Here is a 22,995-nt window from a genome sequence, read left to right on the forward strand (position 1 = left end):
GGCTTACCCACAGCATTGTAGAGAGGCTCTCCTGTTAACTTGTCCCAGACTACAGTGGTTTCCCTCTGGTTGCTGACGCCAATAGCTTTAAAGCAAAAGTTAAAGAGAGTAGAAAATTAAACAAATAGAAAACTGCTTTAGGAGAACAGTTCAACTTTTTTTATAGGCACGACTAAACAAACAATTCCCCCCAAACTTTTGGAAGATTTGTAGTGGTATTAAATTTGTTTTCATTGAGTGGCCCTAAGAAAAACAAACACATAATGTCAAGTTTTTCTTTTTATTTCTACATATGCCTTGTAGCTTCAACACTAGCACATAGATATAGAGTCAGTTAAGTACCCAAAGGAAAGGCTCCCAGATTGCTTTAAGGAATGCAATAACTTTCGAAGATTATAATACCTAATTTATTATTCTGAGCAGACCAACATTCACCTCATTCATTTATTTACCAATTGGTATAAAAAATTTCCCTTCCCATATGTGTGTGGTTGTGTATATGTATGAAAATGCGTGGGTGCATACCTGAATTTTAAGAAGTAGCCCAGACAAAATCCCTCATGCTGAGCAACCTCATATTATCATTGATTTGAAATGAAGTTTTACTTCCATATTTTAATAATGTGTCACAAAACCTAAGAGTTTGAATTAGGCGCAAACAATATGTAATGGCATTTACATTATACTAACTACACATAACTCAGGTGCTATATATTTACAATAACATTATAAGTAAAGTATAAATCTCGACCATCTTATTCAGATCCATTTGGTTCTGGTAAATCAGAGATTGTCAGACTTGGCTGTAGTTTAAAATCAACTGGGGGGCTGGGGATGTGGCTCAAGCGGTAGCGCGCTCGCCTGGCGTGTGTGCGGTCCGGGTTCGATCCTCAGCACCACATACAAACAAAGATGTTGTGTCCGCCAAGAACTAAAAAATAATAAATATTAAAAAAAATTCTCATTCTCTCTCTCTCTCTCTCTCTCTCTCCTCTCTCACTCTCTCTTTAAAAAAAATAAATAAAATAAAATCAACTGGGGAGCTTCTTAAAAAAAAAAATCAACCTCTAAGCCCTGGTCAAAACATTCCAATTTAACTGATCTGGGGTGGGATCTGAACATTGTATTAGTTCCTATAACTCCCTAAGTCATTCTAACATGCATCCCAGAACACTCTGAGCCAAAGAATGGAGCACTCCCTGAATTTAAGACGAGGACAGACCTTAAAGGTTATATAATCAGTTACACTTTTATGCACAAATCTCCTCTAAAATCATCTGTCATGTGACCACACAGACTTGTACTTCTGGTAACAAGATACTACAGCTCTCAAGGCAGACCAATCTCTACTAGACAACTTTGGTATTTAAAAAAAAATCCTGAGGCTTAGTGGTAGAGCATTTGCTTAAGATTTCATGAGGCCCTGGATTTGATCCCTAGCACCACAGAAATAAAATTTAAAAACCCTTTCCTTGTGGCTTCCATCTACAGATCTTAGCCATATTCATTGGAGATATTTAAAATATAAAGTTAGTCTTCTTTCCATATGCCAGTTTTTCAAAAACTTCAAGTAGCTACTTTGTAGCTTAAGTCTTCCCTTCCACTATCCAGGCTAAACAATCCCAATTTCCTCAGCTGCCTCTGTTTCCACATGACAAGTTCCTTTACTACAGCTCCTGGGAATATACAACTATCTGTCCATATCATTCAAACTGTAGATGCAGAATAAAATACACTATTCTAGCAGTGTTTGGAGTAGCTCAGAGCTGAGGATGACCATCAGTTCTCTTGTTCTAATACCATTTATCCAATGTGGATTTACTTGCTTCATTTGACACCTTTTGTAGAGGTACAAGGTACAAAGATGATTGAACTTCTCTTCCAAAGATACTTAGAGGCATAAGTTAAAGGTAAGAGATCCTGGGTTAGTTGGTTGTAAAAATAGAACAATTATAGGAAGAAAGAAGAGAAAATGAGGACTGAGGCTGAAATTCAAAGGGACATGGTTGTGATGTGCAGAGACAGGAGGTGGCATGAATAGCACAGGCAGAGGGAGGAGCCCCAAGTGGGACAGAATCTATTTCCCTTATGATTAAGGAAATGGGGCACAGGGGGGCACAAAATCCACACATTAAGTACAGAAATAATGAAGGAATTAAGGTCCTAGAGCCTCACCTTTCTCTGTGAAGTAGGAGGCAAGGTTATATACTAAAATGAGGCCAAGCAAAAGCAGTGTCAAGAGTTTGGAGCAGGGCTGAGCATGGAGGCACACACCTGTAATCCTAGTGGCTCAGAAGCAACAAGTTAGGAGGAGTGTGAGTTTAATGCCAGCCTCAGCTATTTATCAAGGCCCTAAGCAACTCAGCAAGATCCCGTCTCTAAATAAAAAATATAAAATGGCTCAGAGGTTGAGTGTAAAAATGGCTAGGGGTGTAGCTCAGTGCCTAGCATGCGCAAGACTATAGATTAAATTCCTAGTTCAACAAAGAAAAAAAATTGGCAGGGGTTTAGGGCTCTTCAGTAGAATTTAGGCGCTGAAGCCAGACAGTTGAGGTTCAAATTACAATTCTGAGTTTCCTATTTTCTTTTGTCATAGTTTTGTCTCCTGTAAAATGAAGGGGTAAAAAAGTTCCTACCTTACTGGGTTATATTGGTGAGTCGATACATGTTAAAACAGATACCTGGCACATAGTAAGTACTAAATGTTACCTACTGCAGTTGCCATTATCATCATTACTGAGGAGAGAGTGACATAACAGTTGCAGAAAATGGGACACAGTTAAGCAGACACATAAAGGAACTTCCCAGAAGCTCTGTGGGTACAACAGTGGGACTTTGGCAGTAGGTTGCTACAGTGGAGTTTTGTAAACTTGTTAATTTAGTGACAACTTTTCAATGCAAAATCATAATAAATTATAATGGTAAACTAAAGTCTCCTACTTTCTCCTTACTACATTAATTTTCCTATAAACCAGCTGGCTACTCCCTTAGCTACAATTCTTGAGTCACCATTAGGACAGGCATCAAATAGTGCTACCTTCTTTATTGGCTCCTCCTGACTTGTACACAGATTCTAATCTACAGCTATTTCCATCTGATTCTTTGGTCATGCGATCCTCCCCGACTACTCAATCTCCTCTATCTTAATTCTATTCTTTCATGCCAAGTAAAATTGCTTTCCTTGCAGACAATCAAAGTCCAGCAAAATAGCTTTTCAGTATTCTTTCCAGCCAGCACATCTTTATTACCCATTTCTCCCCAAGGCACACAGGTCTTTTGCAACGACTGAGTTTTTCCAAACCTCTTCCTATTTTACCCTAAAATCTATGTCTTTTAAAAAAACTTTTATGACTATTAATCCCAATGTATATGCCATTTTTAATGTCTCCTAATTTTAATCCCCTTTCTCAGAATAATATATGCAAGTTTTGTAATTCTCCACCATAGTTCATCTGCACCACATAGAGGCAGGCAAAAATTAAGAGGTTAAAAAAATAAACCCCAAAAACATTATACAGTTTCATATAGAAGATATGTACTTTGGCTGGGGCTGGGGCTCAGCAGTAGCACACTTGCCTAATGTGTGAGGCACAGGGTTCAATTCTCAGCACCACATATAAATAAATAAAATAAAAGGTCTATCAACAAATAAAAAATACTAATAATAAATGCAAAGGAAGAGAAGGCTGGGAGTGACAGAAATGTGTAAATGTTGGGTAGGGTAAGGCAGTGAAGGAATGGATTTGTGAGTTTTCCTTTTCTCAGAACAAAGTAACTGGTTTAGATACAAGAGAATTTAATTCTTTAGAATTCTGAGCCTTTGTTACTAACACAGTTTATGTTTTATTTTGCTTTTTTGCATGAAAGAGAATGAATGAGGAATATTTGCTATTGTAATTCCTTATACTTGCTGATTCTTTCAGTCCCATGACACAGGTGCTTGACTGAAAGTTTAGTAGGAAAGAAGCAGAATATTTTCTTGCTTTGGGCTAGAATGTGCAGTTAAATTTGAGAATGAATTTTAATTTTGAGGACATTGTTCATAGTAATCTGAAATCAACAGACTTTTTGAAAGTTGAAGACAACTAAAACCAATGAAGCAGGAATTTGTGAAGGAAATACAACCAGATATGTATGATGAGCTCTGTTAATAATTACTAGGTAAGATTATAAATGCATCACTCATCAGCTGGCAAAGCCAATTTACCTGCCACACAGCAAATATATAAATAAATGGTTTTTGAGATTATTATCAGCATAGCTCAGGGGAAAAAAAGCACTGGTCTAGGAATTACAGGAGCTGTACTTTAATGCTATTGAACCCTAAACAGCAGCATGATCTCTAGTAAGTCCTCTTCCCTCATTGCAGCTCGAGGAAATTGGTCTATATTAGTGAAGATCTTTTAGAGCTTTAACAATTTGAGATTTAGATCTCTATACAGGAAAGTGAAAGCTTGCTCATTAGCAATGCCAATTCAATAAATTATCAGAAGAAAAGATTAATACAACTGGCCTTGTATAGAGGGGTTTGTGAGACACTTTTCATCCCTGGCCATAGGCTGGTAATTATGGAGAGAAAAAAATGCTGGGTCACCTTGGCTCAGGTAGGGGTTTCACGTTGGCCAAAGAAAGAGGAGTGTAAAGAAGAGGGCTTCATGTTCAATTACAGACCAGTTAGTGCAAGTAGAAGACAAGTCCCTTGGGCAGTTGTGTACATCTTCATATAAACCACACACACACAAAAAAAAAGTGGGAAAATGAGTGGCACCCGAGTGGGTGCAGAAGGAATAACATATTACAGCCCAACTTAACCTGTAAGGAAGGTATAACAATGTCAATGCATAGTCAGTCCCCCTGTACTCCACATTCTGAACATGACAAGCCACGTAGATTACCTATGTCTTGGGAATGACTATTTTGACAGTGTTTCTGATTGCCTATTATTTATCTGCACTGCTTAGAACATGAGAGATGTAAACATAGCTTTAAGAAATGATCAAGAGGGCTGGGGATGTGGCTAAAGGAGTAGCGCGCTCGCCTGGCATGCGTGCGGCCTGGGTTCGATCCTCAGCACCACATACCAACAAAGATGTTGTGTCCGCCGTGTTCTCTCTCTCTCTCTCTCTCTCTCTCTCTCTCTCTCTCTCTCTCTCTCTCTCTCTCTCTCCTCTCTCACTCTCTCTTTAAAAAAAATTAAAAAAAAAAGAAATGATCAAGAGCAATCACTTTGATGTACAACTCATCTAAAATTTAGTGTTTGCAACTCGTAAGTTTGAAGTACCCCAAATTAGATGTAAGGATAAGACAAGTGTATGATTAAAACATGAATGATCCCCATATGAGGCATACACCCATAATCCCAGTGACTTGGGAGGCTGAGGGAGGAGGTCACAAGTTTGAGGCAAGCCTCAGCAATTTAGTGAGACCCTGTCTCACAATAAAAAATAAAGGGCTGGGGATGTAGTGGTAGAGGACTTTTGAGTTAAATTCCCCATACCACAAAAGATACATGATATTAAAAACTGCTAATAGCCAAGCGCAGTGGTGTACACCTGTATTCCCAGCAGCTTGGGAGGTTGAGGCAGTAGTGTCATGAGTTCAAAGCCATCCTCATCAATTCAGTGAGGCCCTAAACAACTCAGTGAGACCCTGTCTCTAAATAAAATACAAAAAAAGGGCTGGGGATGTAGCTCAGTGGTTAAGCGCCCCTGGGTTCAATCCCTAGTACGAAACAAACAAACAATAACAACAAAAAAAAAACCTGTTAATAAAATTTCAAATTGTAGGGGCTGGGGATGTGGCTCAAGCGGTAGCGCGCTCGCCTGGCATGCGTGCGGCCCGGGTTCGATTCTCAGCACCACATACCAACAAAGATGTTGTGTCCGCCAAAAACTAAGAAATAAATATTAAAAATCTCTCTCTCCTCTCTCACTCTCTCTTTAAAAAAAAAAATTCAAATTGTACCTACGTGTTTCTATTAAAACTCTGTAATAACAGAAGCTACTATTGTTCTGATTGTTCATTCATTGTGATTATATGATTAACATGTTTCCCCCATTTGACTGTTAGCTACATGACTCTATTTGTGTCCCCACTGTATACCTAGGTGTACACTGTATACGATAGGCTTTCTACAGACTTGCTAAATGATGTGATTATGCATAGTCTTTATTTTTAAATGAGTTTCTATTTATACAAATATGGGAAAGTCTCAGGAGTGAAGGCAATTCTTAGAGCCAAGATGATGAGAATCAAGGTACCACTACTATGGCCAAACTAAGAAGATCAGAACTATCCTTGAATGGTGAACTTGAAAAACATAGCTATAAAAAAGCAATTACCACATCATGCTTCTACCCTTTATGCTGTTATATCAATCTTGGATGACTGGATTATTTTCTCTCTCTGTGTGTGAAAATCAAATGTAGATATTATACTAAAATACTAGGAATTCAGACAGAACTGTTATAATAAACTTTTGGGGGGGAGGGGTACTGGAGATTGAACTCGGGGGGTATCCGACCACTGAGCACATTCCCAGCCCTGTCTTACATTTTATGTAGAGACAGGGTCTCACTGAGTTGCTTAGTGCCTCACCGTTGCTAAGGTTGACTTTGAATTCACGTTATTTCTGTCACAACCTCCTGAGCTGCTGGGATTACAGGAGTGTGCCACTGTGCCTGGATAATCTCACATTTTCAAGTAATTATTTTTAAATATTTGTTTTTTAATTATAGGTGGACACAATAATTTATTTTATTTTATGTGGTGCTGAGGATCGAACCCAATGACTCACACCTGGCATGCCAGGTGAGCGCTCTGCCTCTGAGCTACAGCCCCAGCCCTCAAGTAATTATTGCAAGGAAATTTTATAAGCAAAGCATTTAGATTTCAAACACCCCTCCCCCAACCTGCTCCTTTAGTTTTTCTCCCTTTAATAAGAGGTCTATCTATCCAGGTCCCATCTATTCAGGACATCCAGGAAAAAAACAACCCAAGCATTAAAGCGGGGGTGTGACTCAGTGGTACACCGCTTATCTAGCATGCATGTGGTCCTGAATTTAATACTTAGGACTACAAAATTGAAAAAATAAACAAGCATCACCTTTGACGCATTTCTCGAATAGCTAATATCCAATCTATCAGCAAGTTCTGGCTCTTCTTCCCCACCTCTGTGTTGCCACTGTTGGTCAAGCCACCATCCTCTTTCAGCCTCTATACTGGTCTCCCTGTATCTGCACTTAAACCCATATATGGTCTACTTTCCACAGAGCATTTGGGGAATTGTCTTTCAAGTGCAAGCCATCCCTAGCCACCTTGCTTAGAATCTCCTAATGGCTCCTTATGATGCTAAGGATAACAAACTACTAACTACAGCTGACAAGGCCCTACCCACTTTCCTGAGTTTAATTCCTACTGAAACACCTACTCAGCCACTCTCACACCTGAACCTTCTGTTACTGTCCTTTTGACATGCTGGCCTTCTTTCTGACCCTGGAATGTCCTAAGCTCACTCTCACCTCAGGGTCTTTGCATATGTCACTTTCTTTGCCTTAAACACTCTTTCCTCCCAAATAGTCACATGACTGGCTGACCCCTTAGAGCCTTGGAAATGTCAGAAAGTGTAGCCTCCTTTATACCCAACCTCAAGTAAGCCCCTCTAGGTATACCCCACCACATCACTTAAGTTTTTATTTTCTGCATGGAGTTTACTGGTATCTGAAATTATCTTCTGTTTGTCTGCTTTAGTTGTCTTACCCCCACACACACACACACACCAAAATAAAAGCTCCAGAACAGGAACTTAAATCTTTCTATTCATAACAGTTGTAACCTCAAGTTTCCAAAGAAATTGCTGGCCCTGCGTAAGTACTCGTTGTGAGCTGAAAAATGAATTAATGAATCCAACTAAGAGTCATACCACAAAAATATAATATTCCATTAAAATACCTTTTATGTTGGAAATATCAATATTGAGCTGTCCAAGTTTCTCACATGTTTTCTCTATGCATTCATAGACAGACTGCAGAATTTCCTTAGGATCTTGTTCTACCCATCTTTGAAAAAAAAAAAGGATGTGTTTGGTTAATCCATAAGAAAGCAATATAATTGTAACTAATTTCTACAAAAATGTTAACTTATGAATGTGGCTGGTATATAAACAAAATATAACTATATCCCATAGTCTAAAGAAATGATTTAAAGAAAAGCTTTCCCTTACATTTTTATTATTCTTTGCACAGCAATCACTCATTTTAAAGGAGACCATTTTTTCAAGTCCAAAAATAAGATGTATTAGTTCCCCAATTCTTTATGTTCTGTGGGTTTGATGAATTTTGATAAACTATCTTCATGTTTCATTAGTTACTTCTAAGTAGATTAAAATACATTATTCTTATAAATTATATATTTTGGAATCAAAAGGAACTCATTAGTAATAGATTTTTTTTTTTTTTTGGTACCAGAGATTGAACTCAGGGGCACTCGACCACTGAGCCACATCCCCAGCCTTATTTTATATTTTATTAGAGACAGGGTCTCACTGAGTTGCTTAGTGCCTTGCTAAATTGCTGAGGCTGGCTTTGAACTCATGATCCTCCGATTACAGGTGTGCGCCACCATGCCTGGCATATAGTAATATTATTTGCCACACTTTTTCCCCAAAATGTTTTGTTGAAATTTGGGGGAAATTTTTAAACTTCTAATAACTATTTCATGTAGATGAATTATTGATCCATATATTCATACTCAATCCCAGTAAAATGTTGGTAAGGTCCCGCACCTCAGAAGGGTAGAAGACTAATAAAAAATGAGAAGGAAGAGAAGGCTGGGAGTAACAAACAATTTAACAAGCAATTTAAGGAAGCCCAAAGTAGAAATGATACAAACTAAAAGAATTCTACTTCAAGGTTCTGGAAATAGCAATGGAATTCCAAACACCTTTTCTCTCTGCCTTCCTGGAGCCAGATTAAATGTTTCCCTTTCCTGAGCTTTAAGCTTTGTGTGGAACATTTCTTTTTTTCAAAAACCCAGTATTTTAATTCTCATCCCTCCAAGAACCAGTTATCCTCTTTCCAAATTGTACTAGGATCAGGCCTATAGACAGTCATTCTAATGGTCCTAAATATTTAACAAAGGAATGCTTTTAAAAATAGGAGAACCACAGTCTCTGTGATGCAATCCATTAGCAAGTTCGGCTATTAACTGAAAGGTTGGTGGTTTGAGCCCATCCAGGGATGCTGTCTTTTGCTGCGAAGTGACTTCAGCAATTTAGCTAAGCCCTAAACATCTTAATGAGACACTGTCTCAAAATAAAATATAAAGGGGCTGGGGATATAGCACAGTTGGTAGAGTGCTTGCCCAGCATGCCCAAGGCCCTGGGTTCCATCCTCAGCACCATCAAAAATAAATAAATAAAAATTTAAAAATAAAATAAAAAGGGCTGGGGATATGGCTCAGTGGTTGAGAGCCCCCGGGTTCAATCCCCAGTACCAAAAAAAAACAAAACATTTTTTCTTGGGAAAAAAATAATACAATTTGTTAAGACATTGTATTTTTCTTTTTTCTCAAATTGAGGTAAAGTTTAGACGCAAACACATGTATCTAAAGTTGACAATTGGCCAAGTTTGGACAAATTATTTATATATATAAAATATCAATACCCCAGACAAGATAAAAAAAAATTATCATACCCCAGAAAATTCTCCCCCACACCTGGGTATTGGGGATGGAACCTGGGGTCCCTCACATGCTAGGCAAGCATTCTACCACTGAGCTATTCCCCCAATCCATATCCCAGAAAGTTCTTTCATGCTCCTTTCAATTCAATCATATACTCCATAGGCAATCACTTTTCTATCATCCTATATTAATTTAGACTACTTTTGAATTTCAGATAAAGTGAGCCATGCAGTATATACTTATTGTACTTCTTTCAACATCCATTACTTCAATGAGATTCATCCATGTTGAAAGTATCAGCTCACTTTTTAAAAATGCTGAATAGCATTCCACTGTTATCCATTGTACTGAGGACAGACATCTGGGCAGTTTCCAGTTTGGGACTATTATGAATAAAATGGCTATAAACATTTGTGTGTGAGTCTTTCTATAGTTATATGTTTTCATAAGATTGAAATGCTACAGATATACGATTAACATTACAAGAAACTACCATATGGTTTTTAAAGGGGTTGTATCATGAGTATCATTAAATTTTAAATAATGTACAACATTATATTTAATTACAATTCTCACATGTTATTCTAAAAAAGGATTATTTCAGAGATGGACATCATTACCCTAAGTACATGTATGAAGACACGAATGGTGTGAGTATACTTTGTATACAACCAGAAATATGAAAAATTGTGCTCTAGGCCTGGGTTTGGGGCTCAGCAGTAGAGTGCTTGCCTCGCATGTGTGAGACCCTGGGTTTGATCCTAAGCACCACCACATAAAAATGAATAAATGAAATAAAGTTATTGTGTACAACTACAACTAAAAAAAATAAGTATAAAAATTGTGCTCTATATGTATAATATGAATTGTAATACATTCTGTTGTCATAACAAATTAGAATAAAAATATATTTAAAAAATAAAAAAGGATTATTTCATATTAGTGATAGGATATACATGCTTTTTAAAAAGCTTACACTCATATTAGTAAAAACTCCATATGGCAATGATGGGAACACAAAACTAAATATAGAATTTCAGATATTTAATAATTACTATAGTTTGGATCTAGAATGTCCCCAAAGGTTCATATGTTGAAGACTTGGTCCCCAGCTGGTGGCACTACTGGGAAGTGGTGGAAACTTTAGGAGGTAGGGCCTAATTAGAGGAAGTAGGTCACTGGGAGCATGTTCTGGAAGGTTATATCTTGTTCAGTTTCTCTCCCTACCCTCATCACCACTGCTCCCCAACACACACACACACACACACACACTCTCTCTCTCTCTTTTGTCTTATTTTTTTATTATTCATTCCTTTTGTGTCACTGATTTTATAAACCACGAATTACCCACATGTTTTTTACTGACCTAAAGTTATTACTTTTTTTCTTGACTAATACCAATCCCTCAAGTCTTCTCAGGTGGGTGCCCAGGGAAGGTTACTTTACAAATCTACAGGGAAGGGTAAAATGAACCAATAAACACAATTTGTCTTCACAAATCAAATTAGGAAACATACCCTTCTCTTGGGAACTCCTGTTTTATTTCTACTTGATGATGACTAAGAAGTTCAGCTGTTTTTGAATTGAAAACCTGAAAAAACATATTGCAAAATTAGTGTAAAAATGCAAGAAGATATTAAACATGTCTAAATTTATTCAGCAACTGAAGTTCTTGTTCACAGATTTTAAAAAGTCCAATCAGATTAAATGCTACACAAGATTTTCTCTTCACATGGAATTGTAAAAGTTATAAGACAGCATCAGAAATAACTTCTCCTGGCCAGGGTCAAGGGCACATGTCTATAGTCCCAGCCACTTGGGAGGCTGGGGTGAACGCATCACTTAAGCCTAGGAGTTTGAGGCCAGAGTAGGCAACATAGAGACTAAAGAAAAAGAAAGAAGAAATAAATTCTCCTTAGAAAAGGAAATAAAACAAAAAACCTGAATGAAATCAAAAGAAATAACTTTCCTTTAGAAGAAATGAAACTTATTGAGGGTAAAGGTAAATTTAAGAGAAAATTCCTTAATAAACCAAAATGACTCTGGTTTTAAGAAATTTAATACATCAACCAACTAATAGTATGAACTTCCTTTCAAGAATAGGAAAACTTAATAATAAAAGTGAGCTGTTACAATACTAATAGCTATGGCTTAAGGATTCATTCCTCACTCATGTTGGAGATTAGTCAGGAAGGGTCACATGACACACAAGCAAGGATGCATACTGTGTGGATTCCTTTGAAGGGAAGTGCTGCAATGCCTCTAGCTATCATGAGAGGGAAACAGCACAATCAGCAAAGTATATACTGGCCCCAACCAACCAAGCATTCTCTGTGATATCCTTATCATAAACTCCTGACCCTTGAGATAAAACATGAGAATCAAGGGATAAATGCTAACAAAGAACTGCTTGCTACATAATCCTCCGTAATTTTAGTGCTACTGAATCATTAACTTTTTTTTTTTAAATTGGCAGATTTTTTCTTATATATTTTCACCTGGTAGTCCCTATACTTGAGTACCAAAGCACTTACTTTTTCAGAGTAAGAATGCATATTTTAATTAAAATTAACTCCCCAAATCACTGTAGTTATAGCAGTGAAATCACTTTCAATTAGTTAAAGAGTTACCATGTCTAGGTTTCCTGTGGGAGAAAATTACCTGTTCAACAAAGGCTAGGAAAAGATGAAGTAAGAGAAAACACACTGTGACCTGTTGCCTCCCTCCCTCCTCATATGCACACCCTCTTTTCTGGGAAAAACGGATAAACATAATGAAACCCAGAGGGCAAATTCTAAAGTTCTCAGAGGAGATAAAATATCTTGCAAGTCAAAGGTTAATCCAACACATTCTAAATAAAAGACATCTGGCAGAACCCCAAGTAACATCCCTGCAATTATAACTTTGCATTAAGGTATGAGATCTAGGATGTCAGCTCCATTTGTTCTGTTTTATTCACTGAAGCATGCCTAAGACCTAGAAAGGTATCTTGCATAGAACTGGTGCACCACAAATATTTGTTAAAGTTCTAAAAAATGGTCTGTCACAAGCACTTATTAGAAGAAAAATTATCAAATCAAATAAAAGAATTATCAACAACAATTATATTATTTTTATTCATATCACTGCTGCTCCCTTTTAACTCTCAATTCCCCAAAGGAGTTTGGGTTAAGGGACATGAGGTATCCCTTTTTGCTGGTTGAATTAATAAAGACCTCATAGCAGACAGAGGGGACTCTGAATGAACTGGGATCCCTCTTCCATCATCTCCTAGTTTTAACTAAATGAACTTCAGGACCTCGTACTAAACATGAATTCACAGGCGTTTGAAATAGACACAGAAAACAGAAGAATTTTAGCAAGCTCTATTTGTTGTATTAAGTAAAACATGAAGCCATCCAATAACACAGTATTTGTAACCCTACTTTATAGAGCTCTGAACCTTAGGCAGGTACCACTACCAAGTTTGTGGGATACTTTATAGGTTTAATATTTTCAGAATCTGAAACTTCTCAATATAACACTCTCCAATAAAATATAATGCAAGCCATGAGCGCCAAGTCAAATATGTAATTAGGTACTGGGGATAGAACTCAGGACCTCACACAAGTGCTATACCACTGAGTTATGTCTCCAATCCTTTTTTATTTTTATTTTGAGACAGGGTCTTAACTAAGATGACCAGGTTAGCCTTGAATTTACAATCCTCCTGCCTCAGACTCCCAAGTAGCTAGGATTATAGGCATCCAAATGTGTAATTTTATGTTTTCTCATAAAACCAGTAAAAAGAAACCAGTGAAATTAATTTTAATAATACATTTTATTTAAGTCAATATGCCTATACATGATTATTTCAACATGTGATGAATGTTAAAAAATTATTAATGAGATCATTCACTTTTTTAATGCTGTTTTTGAAATCTAGCATATATATACACATACATTTTATATATATACATATACATGTATGTATATATATATTATATATATAAAATGCTTAAATGCGAACTAGCATATTGGCTTTTTTTTTTTTTTTTTTTTGCAGTGCTGGGGATCAAATCCAGGGTCAGCAAGCATTCTCCCACCACGTTACACTCCCCAGCCCAGAACTAGCCACATGTGGCTAAAGACTATTGTATTGCACAAACTCCTAGAGTACTTTTTTCTTACATTATCTTGGTTTACATTAAGGATTATAATGAAGCCTCCTGGATGTCCTTTTGTCTGCAGCTGGAAAAAGGTAGAAAGAAAGCTAATGATGTTTCCACAAGATTCTATGATGGGGAGTAACTATCTTCACATGAGAACACATTGCCCAGTAGCAAGAATACTAGCTGGGTTTCATTAAGATTTCAAAAAGCATGCAGATTAAAGATGACAACAGCTGTATATTTGTTTTATAAAATGCCTAGCATGGGCATTTGTTTAAAAATCATTTGATGGGGGCTGGGGATGTGGCTCAAGTGGTAGCGTGCTTGCCTAACATGTGTGAGGCACTGGGTTCGATTCTCAGCACCACATAAAAATAAAATAAAAATGTTGTGTCCACCTAAATCTAAAAAATAATTTTTTTAAAAAAATCATTTGATGGCAATGGCCAAACATTGCAGAATTACAGATACTCCTTACTTTTTAACTCACTTTTCAAGTTTGAAATTCACCAAACTTAAAGGTCACTTAAAGCTTCTGATACACAACAATATAGACTAGAAGAGTATCTTTAAGAAAAAAAATTAAGGGCTGGGGCTATAGCTCAATGGCAGAGCACTTGCCTAGCATGTGTGAGGCACTGGATACAATCCTTAGCACCACATAAAAATAAGCAAATAAAATAAAGGCATTCTGTTCGTCTACAACTACAAATTTTTTTTAAAGAAATTAAAAGGAATAATTAAGACACAGCAGTTCATGGGAATTAGTAGGCATGTTAGAAATCCTGTGGCCCAGCATTTTCAGAATGTGCTTACTGCACTCCAGAAGCTGGGAAAGAGGGACAGGGAGCAGGAAAAAAATTGGTTAGCAATGGAGTTCCAAGGTGAAAATTAAATGACACCACCAACTCAAACCCATAGCCCTAATATGAATACTCTCATATTTACAAGGTGAGATCCAGGAGGTTAGACAATACTGAAAAACAGAACTAAGCACCAGGTTTTTTGAATACTAATTCAATACTTTTTGGGTTCAAAATCATACTGATACAATTCACAATTTTTAATCACCCATTAAGTGGCAGTGAATACAAATAAGCCTTATAATTGCATAGGGCTGCCAAGGGCTTTGAAGAGGAGAAAAGTCATCTTCTGATTAGGACATGTGGGAGTCAGAAGAGCTCCCCAAACAGGTAACTTCTAAAGTAGGACTTCAAATTAAACAGAAGTGAATTCACGTGGGAGACAAAGTACAGATATACAGGGTGTACAAGTGGGCGAGGGTACACACTGCTAGCTACTGTTTAGGGAGGTGAGGCTGGGGCCAGGAGAGCAGTCAAAGTGTGTCTGTAGAGATCCTGGTGAGCTGCACAAGACTCCAACTAGGACAGCAGCAGAAATAGGGATTGAGAAGAGTGAAATGTAAATGCAGAAGTATACACAGGAAAAGAAGGAACACTCAGGGATGGTAGATTCTAGGTTAGCACAAATAAGTAAGCAATGTTTCCAAGCCAAGGGACAGGGTAGAGCAGTAGCTGCAGGAAAGGAATAGGTAATGAGTTTGCAAACTTCATTTTAGATATTGTGTATGTGAGGTGTTGCTCTGTTAGAGTGGAGATGTCCAGCAGTCAGTTGCTTCTATTTTTCGGTCATAAGTTTAAAGAAAGAGATTCATTCTCAGAATTTCATGTGAGCCAGGAAGGCAGATGAGAATTTCATGTCTGCCATAATGTAAAGGTGAAGAACACAGGGCTCAGAGGCACACAGATTTGGGAAGGTCAAGCCCCCAGTCCTGCCCATGTCAACAGTTTAAGAGGCTCAATTTTTCCACCTGTAAAAGGACTGAGTAAAATAATTCAAGAAGATTATTTAGCACAGAGCAAACACATTATATATATAGTGTATGCATATATATGTATATACACATGCATACACATCATACTATATATAAATGTTATCACTATAGTTGGTACTACTACTGCTACTACTTATTACTATTATTAGTATAACCACCAACAACATCAATATGTCAGTTCTAGATTCATCACCGTAAATCATGTCTTAATTCCAGATTTTGTTTTGGGGGAAGGACAATTAAAAATAGAAGAGGAATTGGGGTTTTAGCTCAGTGGTAGTATACTTGTCCAGCATGTGGGAGGCCCTGGGCTAAAGGAGGAGAAGCAGCAGCAGGAGGAGAAGGAGGAAGAAGAGAAAGGGAGGAGGAAGAAAAAAAAAGAAACAAGGGAAGTTAATGTAGGAAAAGAATTTAGTAAAGTGCAGATACACAGTATACACTCAAGTGATATTACTATTACTGTAGCTGCTACCATTACTGTTACATTATTGTATTTTATTACCACTAGTATCTATAAGTGGTACAAGTCATCAGGTGTATATTCACCCCATGCCTAAATTATGACTCAATTCTAGGTTTGGAGTAGGGAAGTAGTTAAAAATTAAAGAAACAAGAAAATTTGTTTTTATACAATACGTTTTAAAATAACCTGTTGAGGGGCTGGAGTTGTAGCTCACTGGGAGAAAATTTGCTAGCACATGTGAAGCACTGGGTTCGATCCTTAGCACCACACAAAAATAAATAAAATAAATGTATTAAAAAATTAACCTGTTGAAACAAATGCATGTCTTACCAGTCTCATAAGGAGAATTGTGGACAGACAAAATGCTCTCCTAACTAAATAAATGTCTTATAGGTTTGCCTCTCTCATCCTATTACTAATTTGGTCATCCCATCATAAACTTGCACATTCATTTCCCTCCCCATGTGACTTCCTCACTAGACTAGTCTTTTATGGCACAACAAACTTCATTATGTGATAAGACATTGTTCAGGAATGTAAACTCTCTCAAGAACACCATGACTGCATAAATTTGAATGACCAAGAATAAAAATACGAACTACAAATATATCACATTGCAAATTTTACCAGAAAAGTCCTAATGGCATCTTCCAACAAGCCACAGAATTAAGAAAAAGAAAACATCACAAGACATATTTTTCTTCTACATGAAATCATATTAAATATGGTATGCATGTATCTAACAGTTATACTTGCCAAATATGTTATGTTCAAAGACCCTTTCAAGTTTTATTGTGCTGTTCTTCTAATACAAGACTTCTAGTCAACACATTTGAGCCCTACATGCCCTCTCACAGCTGAGGTCAGTTCATGATATAATCACCTATTACATGCCTTTGGGAGAAATAAAGACAGTGTTTTGATCCTCAAGGGGCTCAAAGTTGAAATGTTTTAACATGAAAGTAGGCTTGAGAGCAGGGCACAGTGTTGCTCACCTGTAATCCCAGAAGTTAAGGAGAGGCTGAGGCAGGAGAATTGCAAATTCAAAGGCAGCCTCAGCAATGGTGGGGCACTAAGTAACTGTGAGACTCTGTCTCTAAATAAAATAGGGCTGGGGATGTGGCTCAGTGGTCAAGTGCCCCTGAGTTCAATCCCCAGTATCAGTCAATCAATTAATCAATCAATAAAAATTTAGGCCTGAGAGACAAGAGGATAAATGCAGGTGGCAGCTGTCTGAGGAGAATGTGTTCATGCCACCTTATATAATACAATGGGTAAGAAAACAAGCCAATTGGGGCTGGAGATGTGGCTCAAGCAGTAGCGCGCTCGCCTGGCATGCGTGCGGCCCGGGTTCGATCCTCAGCACCACATACCAACAAAGATGTTGTGTCCGCCGAGAACTAAAAAATAAATATTAAAAAATTCTCTCTCTCTGTCCTCTCTCACTCTCTCTTTAAAAAAAAAAAAAAAAACAAGCCAATGTAGTGGAGAAAAAAATAACAAAAGAATCACAAGTTCCAGTTGTTATAAAAATGGTCTCATTCCAGTTGCAAGCCACATTCGTTTTAAGAAACTTACTGTTTCTCAGTCTCTGGCCCATAACAGGTACCTAATAAATATGTGTTAAATAAATTGAAGCGACAAAGGAGGAAATCTATCCATAAACCTTATGAGATTTCTAGGTATGATGAGACATCTGGGGCCAAGGCAATGTTTCCTGCCAAAACAAGCACAGAACTACAATTCTAGTCATTCTTCATTTACACTGGCTGTTGGAACAAAATGATTATGCAACCATTATCCATGGTGACACACCTAAGCCCTGCCCAGGACCCGCTGAATATGAGTCACAAGATGATCTTAACCTGAAGTTCTTATCCAAAGCAACATTTTTATATTTTGTGAAACCAATTAGCAAGTATGTTTTTCTTGGTGAAGAGCCATTCATTTGTAACCCTAATCCCATAATCAAAACTGACACTTGAGTGACAGATGGGGAGATAGTCTTCCCCATTCTTCCATCTCCTCTTCACAGTACTCCAGGTAGCTAGGGATCCCAAGGCAGTAGTAAGGAAGACTGGTTTCAGAGTATGACAGATCTGGACTTAAATCCTAGTTCCAACATTACTCTGTGACCTTGGACACTATCCTCAGCCACAGCAAAGGAGCTTACTAATACCATCTACATCACATTAAATGAGATAATGCTGGAGAAGTCCCCAACACAATACCTGATAAATTTCAAGTCACAACATATTTCAAGCCTTTCTGTAATGGGGAAAATTTAAGTTACCAAATTAAAGAAGGAAGTTGACTGTTAAAGCTGAAACTTTTGTCTCATAAAGAAATGGCCCCTCCTTAAAACCTGTTACACTAATATTCTTTCCAGGAAGTTCCTATTCTGAAATCTGAGTAACCATGTGCCAACCTCAGTTCACTTTCCTATCAGACAAGGTGGAAATTTTCCTCCAGTTCAAAACATATGCATAGGGCTCCACCTAATGAAGAAATTAACATATTTTAAAATTACAGGTCTAACACTAAAATAAATTAACTAATCAAATATATCCAAGTCAGGGGCTGGGGATGTGGCTCAAGTGGTAGCGCGCTCGCCTGGCATGCGTGTGGCCCGGGTTCGATCCTCAGCACCACATACCAACAAAGATGTTGTGTCTGCCGAGAACTAAAAAAAATAAATATTAAAAATTCTCTCTCTCTCTCTCTCTCTCTCTCTCTCTCTCTCTCTCTCTCTCTCCTCTCTCACTCTCTCTTTAAAAAAAAAATCCAAGTCAGAAAGTTTTCAGATTTTTTTTTTTTTGGCAACATAAGAAAGAAAACCAGGGATAAAATTTGGTTGACCTATTAAGAGAAATTTAAAAATCTATTCAATAAACATGTATAAAGTTCTTTCTGTAACAAAACATGTGTTCATTTGTCATTTTGATCAAGATGTTTTAAGGAATTCAAAGAAGAACAAACTTTAAAAGGAGGTCTCTGCTCCTAAGTATAGAAGGTATACAAATACAAGGGAGAAGGTGATAAAAGTTATTAATAGATGGGGCAGGGGTTGTGGCTCAGTGGTAGAGCGCTGGCCTAGCATGTGTGAGGCCCTGGGTTCAATCCTCAGCACCACATAAAAATAAATAAAATAAAGGTATTGTGTCCAACTACAACTAAAAATATTTTTAAAAGAGTTATTAATAGAGGTATAAAAAAGTGCTATAGGGTGGGAGAGAAAATCCAACTAAGGAATTTTTTACTAAAAAGTGGTGATTGAGTCATTATTTAGAGATAGGATAGAACTTCAAGAGGCAGATATGGGACAGGGGAGGAGGCATTTTACTCTGATGAAAGAGCACAAATAAGGCTTTTTCTCCTTATGGGAGAAAGCTAATATTACTAATAAAGAAAAGGGGAGAAGAAAGAGGTTATTGGTCTTGTGAAACCTAAGGCAAATTGATGAATAATGGCCAGGAAATTAAATGCTTTTAAATTCATAAGCTTCATTATGACAGTTCTTATCCACTATATTCTCTCCTGAGTCATAATTACAACGTAGAACAATATAACTGGAATAACTCCCGGGAATTACCTTGTGATTGAAGCACTGGTTCAGCAAATCTATTATCTGCATTTCACAGGGAGTGGTTTAGCAACCTCTTCCTTATAACCAAAGGGAAAAATCTCCCTTGCTAAACCATTCCCAAGTTTTTCCGCTTTCACTTATGATCCTTAAGTCTTTTATCTGTCTCTGAAGAGTTATTTCATGGTTGTTTCTCAAGGAACAGATGATTTTATTGATTAACTTTTATACATCATTCTTTAAGCAGGATGGGAATCTTCTGAATTTGCAACTTAGCTTACTGCCTGAGATTATGCCCTGTGGAAATTGGTAAAGGGAACCCAGTCTTTCAAAGTTCATATTGTTCATGTTACATGCTGAACAAATGATTGTGGCATTATGAAGTTGATCAATTCTTTCTCTACCAGTGTAGACAGATGCCTTTTGGCAACAGAATCATAAGGACTAGGAACAACCTGTAGTGGATAACCACAATCACTAGGCTACATGGACAGCAACAATGAAAAACTAAAAAAAAGGAAGGCAAGCATGTTCAGGCTAACTCCTTAAAAGGAAGCTTACAAAATTGTGAAATATTGTATCCATTTTAACATAGGGCAAACACTGTATAAACTTGAGAACAATTGCCATGCTTAAAAAAATAGTTGCCATCACTTAAGAATTTGAAGAGTTCAGCTGGGTGAGTGGTCAACCCCTATAATCCCAGCAGCTCCTGAGGCTAAGGCAGGAGAATTCCAAATTCAAAACTAGCCTCAGCAATTTAGCAAGGCCCTAAGAAATTCAGTGAGACCCTGTCCCTAAGAAAAATATAAAAAAGTGCTGGGGATGTGTCTCAGTGGTCAAGTGCCTCTGGGTTCAATCTCCAGTACCCCCTCCCCCAAAACTGGAAGAGTTCACTGAGAACTCTAAACTACTGGCTTTCTTAAACAATCTGAAGATCTAGCAGCCCTGTGCTTGCATTTCTACTTAGCAGTTACTGGCTGCTGGCTATCCCCTTAGCCTCCAATCTGCTGGCCCTCTTCCTGACCCCTACAGGCATTTTTGTCAGCGATTTTTGAATATGGCTTTAAAACTCAACCCACACATCTTAATGGTCTTAAATTGGGAAGATAATAATGATTGTATATTTTATATATTAATCAAATCCAGTTAAGCAGACTTACTTAAGATTCAGGATTAGAACATTTATATAAGTTTAAGACAAAATGAAACCTGGCTTGGGTGATCAAAAGATACACAATACAGAAAACATGGAACTATGCCTTGTCAGTGTGGCAGCTCAAACCAGGGTATGTTATTAAATAAGATTCAAACTAAAAGTGGACTGAAAGTTTCTCAGTTTCAAAGCACATATGCATTTTCTTGTCAAGTGCCAGCTAAATAGAATAATATATGCGCGCGCACACAATGTACATATACACACACATACATGCCAAATAAAACAGAAAAAAATGATTCGAAGTACCATGAAGAGGGAGCTAAATAATCACTAAATATTTACATCAACTTGCCAGGCTAGTCAAATGTCCATTGAAAGCATGAACTCAATTCTACATTAAGAGTAACTTTCCTAATGGTAGCAGAGTTACTTAAATAGCACTCTTACATGGTAAAACTCTACTGTTATACATGGTAAATAAAGAAACAAAGAATTTCCCTGACACATTATGCTGGAAAGCACTGAGAGGACAATATCTGTTTATAATGGGTAAAGTATCCAAGCCAAAATTTTCGAATCTTTGAAGTTGAATAGATTCTTGAAAAAGCAGTGTAGTGTGACTGTTTCCTAATTTTTTCAGCCACCCCCTCAGTTTGCTACCCTCTGCAATTTCTGTGGGAGAGAATGACAACGCATCATCACGCTAATACTTAATTCTTTCTACTGCTGGAAAGGACGTTGGGTTGAGCTACCACAGCCGTGACACAGCTTTCCCTCCATCCAAGGACGTCCTGTGCCTCTCAGGCCAAATGCTGCCGGGGAAAACCGCTGCAGCGGTCAATTTGGCCACCTGTCCCCTGCTGCACGCGGGCCGCTCTGCGTCGGATGCTCAGATAATCCTCGTTCTATTTGGGCAAAGAGTCCCCCTATTAGTGCGTGACCCAGCTCCACGACCAAAGCTGCAACTGCTCAACTGTGCCTCCGGGGTCCTGGGAAGCTGAGTTCCTCAGGCCCGGGCGGGGCAGCCCCAGCGTGGCAAGCCCCTCTTCGGCCTTCCCCCCTTGCCCGGCCATCAGAATTCAGGGCCGCGAGAGGAGCGGGATGGGGACGCGATACCCAGCCCCAGCGTCCTCAGGCTCCCGCCCCGGCTCAGCGCCTCCTCAGATATCACCCCAGGCTCACCAAAAAGCGTGTCGAGCTGGTACCCTGGTCCACTGCCCCCACCAACGGCCCCAAAACTGCTTTCTTCGCCGCTGCCATGAAACCAGCTTCAAGTCGGCCGGCTATCGCGGCCGGTTTCCCGGGTGACCGCGGTGGGCGGGGGAGGGGCGGGCGGAGAGACCGGAGGCTAAGACGGCGAGCGTCTGCAGAACACTCGGACCGCGCTGGAGGCAGCCCCTTTACCCGCGCAGAGCCTTCTCACTCCGCCCCTCCGGCCCAAACTCCGCCCCCCAGAGCGTTCCCCCACGGCTTCGGGGGCGTGGTGGAGGGGGGGGGCGCTGTCTGCTGGGCTGGCCAATTAGCGAACACGGAAAGAAACAGAACATTCGGACAGTCAGAGGGCGGTGAGACGTCATGGGGGCGGGGTCTGGGCGCGGCGGAGGCGGTGGCCCGCGCAGCAGGTCACGTGAGAGGAGGCCCGGGAGCCCGCTGCCTAGCCGGCCTGCTGCAGTATCTGGGGCGGAGGCGAGTACTAGCCGTTGGCTCGGAGCGTCTCTGACCCGCAGAAAGAACAAAAGTCCGCCCGAGCCCACAAATGGATCCAAAAGCGCAGAACTGCTTGTTCCCCCCCGTGGGCTGGGCTGAGAACGACGTGAATCTCGGTGGGAATCTCCCGGGGGTCCGACCTTCCCGCGCTTCCCACGCCCCGCCCACCTCCCGCACTTGGCCCCTGTTAATAATAGTTATAATCTCGCCTACTGGGACTGGCCCCCCACGTGGGACCACTACAAGGAGCAATGCGAATCCCTCACCTTTGTAGATTTTTCAGAATCAAGAAATACCGTAATTCTTTCGGTTAAGTATTTAAGGGAAACATTCAAAAGCAACTTCCCCGATTCCCTCAATTGACCAACCACACAGAAGACACCCAGCACCTCCCTG

The 22,995-nt window shown here is 38.9% G+C and overlaps 1 protein-coding gene across 9 annotated transcripts in view; it reads right to left on the reverse strand.

Annotated features, from left to right (window-relative positions):
- The window catches only part of Gk (glycerol kinase), an 81,171-nt gene extending 58,863 nt beyond the window's left edge, over nt 1–22,308 (reverse strand). For 3 of the 9 annotated variants that reach the window (XM_013360274.4, XM_013360275.4, XM_078035007.1), the window contains exons 1-4: nt 22,075–22,304; nt 11,199–11,272; nt 7,951–8,057; nt 8–85 (exon numbers count right to left, since the gene is read on the reverse strand). In XM_013360274.4, coding sequence (XP_013215728.1) covers nt 8–85; nt 7,951–8,057; nt 11,199–11,272; nt 22,075–22,152 — 337 coding nt within the window. In that variant the 5' untranslated portion in view covers nt 22,153–22,304. Of the gene's footprint in view, nt 1–7; nt 86–7,950; nt 8,058–11,198; nt 11,273–22,074 lie in introns of all 9 variants that reach the window. The other 6 variants (XM_013360272.4, XM_013360273.4, XM_040272229.2 and 3 more) reach the window with 4 other exon arrangements.
- Nucleotides 22,309–22,995: the final 687 nt, after the last annotated feature.

The sequence above is a fragment of the Ictidomys tridecemlineatus genome, chromosome X (genome assembly GCF_052094955.1).
Source record: "Ictidomys tridecemlineatus isolate mIctTri1 chromosome X, mIctTri1.hap1, whole genome shotgun sequence".
NCBI lineage: Eukaryota > Metazoa > Chordata > Mammalia > Rodentia > Sciuridae > Ictidomys > Ictidomys tridecemlineatus.